This window comes from Atta colombica, unplaced genomic scaffold (genome assembly GCF_001594045.1).
Source record: "Atta colombica isolate Treedump-2 unplaced genomic scaffold, Acol1.0 scaffold205, whole genome shotgun sequence".
Lineage (NCBI taxonomy): Eukaryota > Metazoa > Arthropoda > Insecta > Hymenoptera > Formicidae > Atta > Atta colombica.
The window spans coordinates 858,179-867,449 of NW_017259300.1; the positions used below are offsets into that span (position 1 = coordinate 858,179).

Consider the following 9,271-nt stretch of genomic DNA (forward strand, 5'->3'; position numbering starts at 1 on the left):
TAAATGTTAACTTCAAAAATTCATACCATATGAACTCTTTCTATTTTAGTCGGTTTGTTTATGAAAATATTTAGCTTTTTTTAAAAGAACTTTTCCATTTCTGCGTTTCTTCTTTTCTAAAATAATTTAAAACTAACATAAATGATTTTAAATGATATCACCTGTGTTTGCACCATCATGAACCATAAATGTTGCTGGCAATGCAACCTAGATATCTATCTTTGATTTATTTCTGAATCATACGTTAAATTAAGCCAACTGGTGCAAAAAAAGCTTTCCATTTGATCGGTTCCAGTCATCGATATTTTCTCGATGCTTTGAACAGTCTTTAACGACTTTGTGCTCATAACTCGCGCGAATACCTCGCATAGCGGTATTCGAGAACGCGCGCAAACCAATCGAACGCAATATCGATCCTCGTGCAATGTGTGTCGCCAAATTAAATACTCATGCCCGCAGTACCGAGGTGCCTTCGCGATTTTACCGTAAAAAAAAGAAGAATAAAAACACGATAAAATGTCTTTTTTAAGTGAATAACGCTCCGGGCTACACGACCGCATTTTTTTTCTCTGGGTTATCGCCGCACGGTGATAGATAATCGAGGATGATTAATTACTACAGGCGTGCCGCAGCGTTTGAATGTCGACCCACTGTGTTATAAACAACATTGCACACCTCCGGTAACTTTCTCTCATATGCTATTCCATTAAACGTTATCAAAGTGTCTCGTTACATGTCAGGTTGGTGCTGCTTCTGTTCGCGTCTGGCGCTACGACCGTTTACACACAGATTTATCGAACGATAAATCAGCATTATCCTATCGGATGCAATGCCAGAGAAGAGTTACATTAATTACTCAATCAACTGAATACAGAACTTTGAACATTAAATATATTTATGGAACTATCATATTCACAATTATATTAGCTCCCTTTCTTTTTCTTTCTCTTCAATATATAATACATTTACTACAGTATATTATATATTCAATTTAAAATATTATAACTGTATTATACTGTACTATACTGTAAAAAATATATAAAGTTATATATATATATATATATATATATATATATATATAATACTGTATTATTCATAACTTACGTTCACTCTCTTCGGATAATATATATTTATTTTTTCAACTAATTCAAATAAAATAAAAAAATATTTTTTTTTCTCCATGCGATAATTTTCGAAAAATTTTATTCGGAAATAAGTGATTGTCAGATATTCAAATATGACTTATCATACGTATCTCAAATTCAGATTTTCCAGTATATACATAACATAATTCCGTGAGAAACCAGAAATACATGTTTTGAATTTTTCTCGAAAAATTTTAAAATATGATTACATTTGTGTGCATGAAATGTCGCTGTATAATGATATATTTATGCAGGAAGCTTATACATAAATCTTCCAATCGAGTATTTCCAAAGAGAATCGATTCTTCCTTCAAGAAATAAATTCTTCATAGAAAAATATTCTTTTACGATGGCAATGGAAAATTATGCTGATGAATATTTGGAGTGCATAGGGAGGAAAATGAGGGTGAAATTGAGCAGGAACAGGTGAAATGGTCGAGGTCGAGTGCATCCGGGTCAATTGGTTGATTACCTGTAATGTAGTTACATCCCTCGAGTGTCGTATCGTTGCTAATCAATTCTCCGGTTACCGTCATGTCTTGTCGCGTTTGTCATACTTAGGCACCGAATAAAAAATTTATTGTAAATGAACACGACATTATATAACCGAGATATTGACATTTACTACGCAGCGAAATGCGAATGTACGATGTTAAGCGCGCGTCGTTCTATTCTCGTTTTTCATTTTACGCTTTACACGAAGGCGTCTCAGATTTTCACGTCAGATTGTTAAATTAAAAAAAAAAAGAAAATACGTCAAGAGTTAAAAAAAAGGGAGACTAAAAAATGGAGGAAATATACTCGGGAAAATGTTATAAATTTATGTCATGTTTCGAAATATAAAGTAGAAAACTAAAATCGATATATCGTTCGTTCACTTCGAAAGTGACACAACCTGAAAAACGTGATTTATCATGAATAAGTTAAGTAAACGTTACCATATCAATCATTAAAAGTACTAATTTCAAAAAAATCATTAAAATAATCACAACTTAAAAAGGGTAGTTAAAAAAAAATCGTTAAAATTATAACTGAAAGAGGATGATTTTTTTTAAGAATTGCAAAATGAAAATGACAAAAATACATTTGATCATATCAATAGGTTCTTTTTACCGATTGAATTTATTGAATTTTTCAATAATTGCCAAGTTAAAAAAAATTGTTCTCCTTTTTTTAAAAACGTTAACGTTTTAAATTGTGTCACTTTCGAAATAAGGAAACGATATATTTAATGATAGAATTTGCTCGATTTAGATTCATTTAATTATAAAGAGAGTTCTAACAATTTACTCTGGCATTTATTACTTCGGGGGAGGGGAGGGGCGCGAAATATCAAATGCATCTTTTTCGATTAAATGAATGATCAATAAAATTTTCATCAAGTAAATTGCGGGACAACAATAAGGACTTTTAATATCAATTACGGTAATGATTAAATGTACGTGATTACAGCCAGTTACGTATTTATACCAGGCATGCTGTTTATTGATTATTCTATCATCTCAACATCTGTCACCTTCAATGTTTGCAATTTAATGTGACACGATAAATGTCATTCGGTAGCACGTTACAAGTGTAATTCTCGAAAGTATTAATACGAAAAAACACAAATATAACTTTTAATTACATAATGTAAAGAATTATATTTAAATAATTACATAAAAAAAGAATTATACTTAATCAATTATGTAAAATGGAATTGAATATATCGAGAATTGGAATTTGTCATTTTATTTTGAAACTCGAAGCAAAGCGACGAATTGTTTTGCATTCATAGAGCGACAAATCAATCATTTTGAAGATAAACAAACCAATATTCAAATACAGCCTATCCCTACTTACGATTCTATCGTGTATCCCGGACGAGTGGCATCCGTGGCGAGATATCGGCTAGACTGCGGATACGACTGATGGCGTCTGCTGGTTAACAAAGGTACCAATTCGACACCACCCGTAAGTTCATACACCTGAACCTCCTCCTTGTAGAGATTCCTCGGGTCTTGCAGTTGTGTTTCCGAAGCGATACCTATTGGAGCAAAAGACCGACGAGATTCAAGCTCTAGTAGCAGCGAGAAGCATACGGCAACCTCTGCTATTTACCTGGCGTCGCCCTGTCATCGTAGAATTTATTCACGTCCACAACAGCCGGAGGGTCCGTGTTCCTCTTGTACAGTCTGTCGATGGTCGAGTTGCTCGTCCAACCCTGAAGCAAGTTGAAGCTTTTAACCAGTTCACGATCTTCTCTTTTCTTTATAGTTACGTTTAATTTCGTTCGCCAATTCGGTACTTAATGTTTTAAACAAATAAAATTTATTTTAGCAAGCATTTAAATAGATTTTTATATTTTACTATTCTTATTTAACACATATGTATGTGTACAACTATTTTACAAAAATCTCGTGATGTAAAATACATTTCAAATCTCATCTTACAGAAAGAAAAATATTATTAATATTACATGGTTTTATATAAATTTTTTTTAACGTAACATTTTTATAAAATAAAAAAGCGTTTTCGAAATATTACTCTTTTTTTTTATTTAAGATTATTTTTCTTCCGATTCTTTACTTCCGTTCTTCGAGAATTTCTACACTGAAAAAAAAAAATGTTCAACTAACTAAACACTGCTTAATATTGAACAATTTCTTAAGCAGACTACGGTTGAATTCGATTAAATAAAATTTGTTAAATTAAGCAAATCTAAATGAGCAAACAACTAAATGTGTTTAATTAGTTGAAATTTTTTTTTCAGTGTATATAATAATTTGTATTATAACATTAAACATTTTTTAAAATATTGAGGTATTTGCCAAAATATGATTGATATCGATGCAGCATACATCAAAATACATAAACCACAGGGATAAAATTGAAGTGCGAAAAGATCAACGCCTCAAATAAATCCACAGCTTCGTAATCAGTAGCATACTCGCGGTTTGATCCGACCCGAGTCAAGTCGCGCGTTCATTCATCAATGTCGGTCTCATTAGCCGGTTGGTTACAACAAAGCCCGTCAGCTTATTATAAAGGGAAAAAAACCGTGCTATAAATCCGCTCACCATAAATCCATATCCGCACAGACAAGTACACGGCGTGGCGATGAGACAGAAAGGGAAGTCGCGCGTGCGTCTCTAAAGATATTATGCATCTGATCGGTATAAGCATAATATGAAGGAGGTTGCAAGTAATAAGAGCATTACTTAATTCTGAAGTGGAATGCGCTAATAAATTTCCGTCTAAACTTTCCGGTCGCGCTTAGAAGGGCGCCCGGAGGACCGTTCAATTAGCTCGGTAACGCGCGACAAAGTTATGCGCGTTGCGCACGTTCGAGAGACGGCGGAGCGGTTAATTAAAAATTAAGAGCCACATGCTTCTCTGCTAGGAGACATTCGAGGAAACTGAGAGTCAGAAGAACTCTGGCGAAAATAAAAATTGTCGCGTAAATTGAATGTAAGAAGAGAGTGACGCGAAGCTGGAAAGTGTAAATTGGAACAGTGTAACGTAAAAGAAGTATTTTAAGAGGTAGATGCCTCTTTTCGTTGTTTCAATTTATGTCATCTAGTAGCCTTGTTTATGCTTCCGTCATTCTTCCCTTACATTCGACTTACGCTCCAATTTTTATTTTCGCCAGGAAAGTCCGCGGAGGAATTCGGCCCAATGTTATCACGAGAGCGATAATCTATGATGTCCTCTCTTTTTTTTCCGGTGCATGCAGCGCGCGCTCTAGGAGAGACGGATTTATATTTGCGAAACGAATGAATTACCGTATTACGGCCGATTGCGTTTAATTGATAACACCACGCTTTCGTATCAAATGATGCACGAGTGTTACGCTCTGCGGAATAAATTCACCGGTCGCAAAAGTCGTTGCAGCTATCGATCGCTTCTCGCTCCCACGATTTACACAAATAGCGCAACCCTGTCCAGTGCCATTAACAAAAGTAAAAACTTATAACGATTACTGCAAATGCAATTTCGCCCTGCAAAATTCTGCAAAACCAGGCCAAGTAACTTTAGATTTATGCGCGTGCATTACGCGCAATTGAGAATTCAACGTTCTTGGAGCCCCAAATGCACTATAAAAATATTTCACGTAAAATTACAACAATTGTAGTAGATATTTTTAAGATCTACTGTCAAATGTGGTATATTTATGTACAGTAAGTACAAAAAGTTTCGTACAGAGAAAATATTTTTTAAAAAAACTTTTAAAAAGCTTTTTTAAAAATATCATCCAACGAGAAATAAGTCGACATCGAATTGATGTCGAATCAATATAAATTCAATGATTTTAACACCAATTTAACAAAATGTCGATTCGACATTTAATTAACGATCATTCCTTGTTGAATAATTAAATAGTTATTCATAAGAATAAAATAAACTGTATGTTTCTTAAAATTATATATACTAAAATGATGTATATTAATTATACAAAATGTATTATCCGAAAAATAAGTGAAAATTAAAAATTATATTGTTTAAATGCTCAAAAAGTATTTGTACAAACGAGAAATTTAGCTTCTAAAATCAGGAAAACATGCGAAGCTCGTTTGTTTACATTAGAACTGAATGTATTCATTTATCATTGTATAAAATTGCTAATTAATATTTATTTTCTACAAATAAGACTTTTTTTATAATAAATTTCCTTGTACGAGTACTTTTTGCTCTCACATAAATAAAGTTACAAATCAAATTACTCTTCTTTGTAATAATTAAACAATTGCAAATTAAATTTTTAGTAATATTAATGTAATAATTAACATTAACAAATTATGTACAGCTTTTCTTAATGCTAATATAATTAGATATTCGCTTCTAAATTTCCTTAATTGATTTTCGCGAGTTGAATGTATTTTAAATTATTGTATCTTTGTTTAAAATAACATATTTAAACAATTAGAAGTAAAAATACACAGAAATACGGTTTTGAAAAAAATTTAATTAGATACAGATTTGAAAATAATTTCATTAGATTATCAAAATAATTATATAGGAAATAATTATATAGGAAAATAATTATATAAGAAAGCATTATGCACAGTACTGTAAAAAAAAATTTGATATTCTAGCAATTAACTTGAGCGTGTTACAAAATTATTATTACATGTTATTTTGATGATATATTCAAACAAAATTATTTTCAGATTTATATCTCAATTTTTAGATACTTTATCAAAACAATTCTTTCCATATATTAATTTTTGTAAAAATCTAATTTTATGTATATTTCCACTATAAATTATGTAATTTTACGTACTTTATTACAGCGCGCAGCCCTCATGAAAAGACAAAATTACGCGTGTGTATCAGTTTCGGATGTCACGAGTATTTTACTCCCCCATCTTGGACTAACTCGTTCAATCTTGCATACGGACGTAATACGCGACTCTCATTTCCGTTTCGCGCACCAAGGTAGTTAATTGAGCGGGCGCACGTGAGCCGTAAATTTACCAGTAACATCACAAACAGCATTAGTCACACCGTTTCGATGAAAACGGAATTATTGGAAATTACACGCGCGAAATTGGACGCCAATCTCTTTGACGAACTTATATTTAACTGAAAATGTCAGTGTCCAAAATTGGCGTATACGTAATTTTGAAAGCGTCCATCTGTAAGACTGATGTTTATTACTAAATTACACGGGAAAATCAGAATCACCGTTGCATCAGCAATTAGAATTACTATTGAAATTCCGTTTCTGTCCGATTACGCGCGCGTGTTCGCTCGTATAATTGAAAGATAGGTCGTGACGTTTCTACGATTCCCTCCATCGGAAAAACGCAGCACGATAAAGTGATTTCCCGAGAATTTCACCCGCGAAAAACCCGGCCAAGCTTCGCAGTCAGATTAGCCGCATTCGTCATGCGGTATACAAATAAATACGTGACTTCTCTTCCCGTCAGCCAGTTTATTGCATTTACTGGCCGCGCGCACGCCCACGTAAAAAAAAAAAAAAAAAGAAAAAAGAACGAAAGAGGAGAGATTTCATGAACCACGATTCGGCGCAACTTCGCGCGAAGTGCGGGCGCAATTTAATTTCTTAGTAAAAACACGCCTCTTCCCCCTTTATTTTATGTATCTCCTTTCGCAGTATCTCTTTACGCAGTAAATTACAAAGCACGCATAAAAAAAGCCAACCACGATTTACGCTCCGCCTCGGGATTAATTGCGCAGCAGCTCACAGTGTGAGAGAGTAGATAACTTCTCTGTTTTTAACGAGAGCGTGTATCGAACAATGGATATCACGCCCCATTCTCTCACATAAATTTGTATCGTGTACTCGTTCATGTTTCTGTATTTCACCTTTCTCTCCTCTGTCGCTTGTTTCGTCCGTCAAAGAGCATGCATTTTTGCTTTTCTGCGATTGATACTTTCATTCTTGATGATGTAAAAAAATCAATAATCTTTCTGTCGAGTGAAATAATTTACCGGTGCGTACGTGATCCAATGATGGAAACAGATCACGGCCGAGCGAGGGAAATAATTGAAAAGTTTCGTGCAACACCACGCTAAATTCTTGATTTACGGCAACGGCAAATCTCTCCTTCGTAATCATAAAAGGAAATAAGTACATAAACTCAGAAAGAACTTTTACTAAAGTACTATTCAAATAAATGTGAAAACGAATGTGAAAACAAATTTTGTTATCATAAAAATAATTATATGAGTAATAATTATATGAGAATGCTTAAACTGGTTGCTAGAATGTCAATACTTTTTACAGAATTGCTTATTTGAGTGTCTACATAATAATTTTAATAGTCTAACAAAACTATTTTCAGATCCATATCTAGCTAAATTTTTAGATACTTCAACAAAGTCGTTCTTTCCGTGATAATTATAAAAATTTCAAAATGAACGTATTTAAAATGAATGTATAGCACATATTACCGAGAGTTGAAATAATTTTATTAAAAATAATATTAGATGGAGAGAAAAAGAGATAATTTTAGAACTAGAACAAATTAAATTATAAAAATTTTCATAAAATAAATATCGCTAAAATATCATCAACCAGTTTAATTTTTAATGAATTTTTACATAGAAAAATTTTTATATTTCATAAATATTTCCGAAATTTATCTTGTAAATAAAAAATCTAGAAACCGCAAAAAGTACTAATTTTAAAAGTACTTGATAATATTATTTTCATTTTTCAAGAGTACCGTTTACGTGTTTAAATATCTGTATTACCACAAATAAATAGAGTTTCAAATATATTTAATATGTTATATTATATTAAAAATTGTAATAAACAATTTGGACTCATCGCTGTGTAAAGTTTAGCGCAAGAAGATTTTCAGATTATCTTTCTATATCGTCTTGGTAAAAAATGTATCAAAATGGACTTATCTCTCTCCCGCAGCAAACCCTTCAATTACCGCGACGTCTATAGTTTGCGACCCCTCGGGGCCAATGTTCGTCAATCTAACAGGGTTACTCTTGCGCAGCGGTAGAAAGTTTTGATGCAAAGTTGCCAGTACAGGCTGACGGGGGATACTCCCATTTGCCGTGACAATGTAATTTCGTTATCGTTTCAATTGGTTTCTCAGCAGGAGGTTGTCGTTTAAACGTGCAATTACGTAGAACTAGAAATCGGTTCTCGAAAGTATTGCGAAGCCGCATCTATCTCCTTTTTCTCTCCTGTCTCGAAAATTTTATCGATGGACGACTGACTGAAAAAATAGTTTTATACTATTGCTAAACAACGATGTCATTAATAATATCCTATTTCTATAACATTTTTACAAAGAAAGAATAGTTTTGCTAAAGTACCTAAAAGTACCCTTAAAATACTTAAAAGTTCTAGATAAAGAACTGAAAACAATTTTGTTAGAAATACTTGAATGTGAATAATTATATTAAAATAATTATTCAAATAGAACAAAAAGTCATAATGATATCCAATTGACATTAAGATAACTCTAAAATAATTATTAAAAATCACTTTACAATCAATCTTGATTTTTATTTAGTAACATTTTTTTGTTATCGTAACCTGTTATTCTGTTTGAGTATGTGGGACACTTAAGCTGATTGCAAAAAATATTAAACTTTTTATATTGCTTCTCTCATCATGCTTGAGTTTCTTATAATAATTATTATAATAATAAAAT

General features: G+C 32.5%; 1 protein-coding gene across 1 annotated transcript in view; it reads right to left on the reverse strand.

Annotated features, from left to right (window-relative positions):
- LOC108687362 overlaps positions 1-9,271 on the reverse strand; it is a 27,786-nt gene that overhangs the window by 2,326 nt on the left and 16,189 nt on the right. Inside the window, exons 3-4 of the mRNA XM_018193071.1 lie at positions 3,246-3,348; positions 2,988-3,171 (exon numbers count right to left, since the gene is read on the reverse strand). Coding sequence (XP_018048560.1) covers positions 2,988-3,171; positions 3,246-3,348 — 287 coding nt within the window. The remainder of the gene's footprint in view (positions 1-2,987; positions 3,172-3,245; positions 3,349-9,271) is intronic.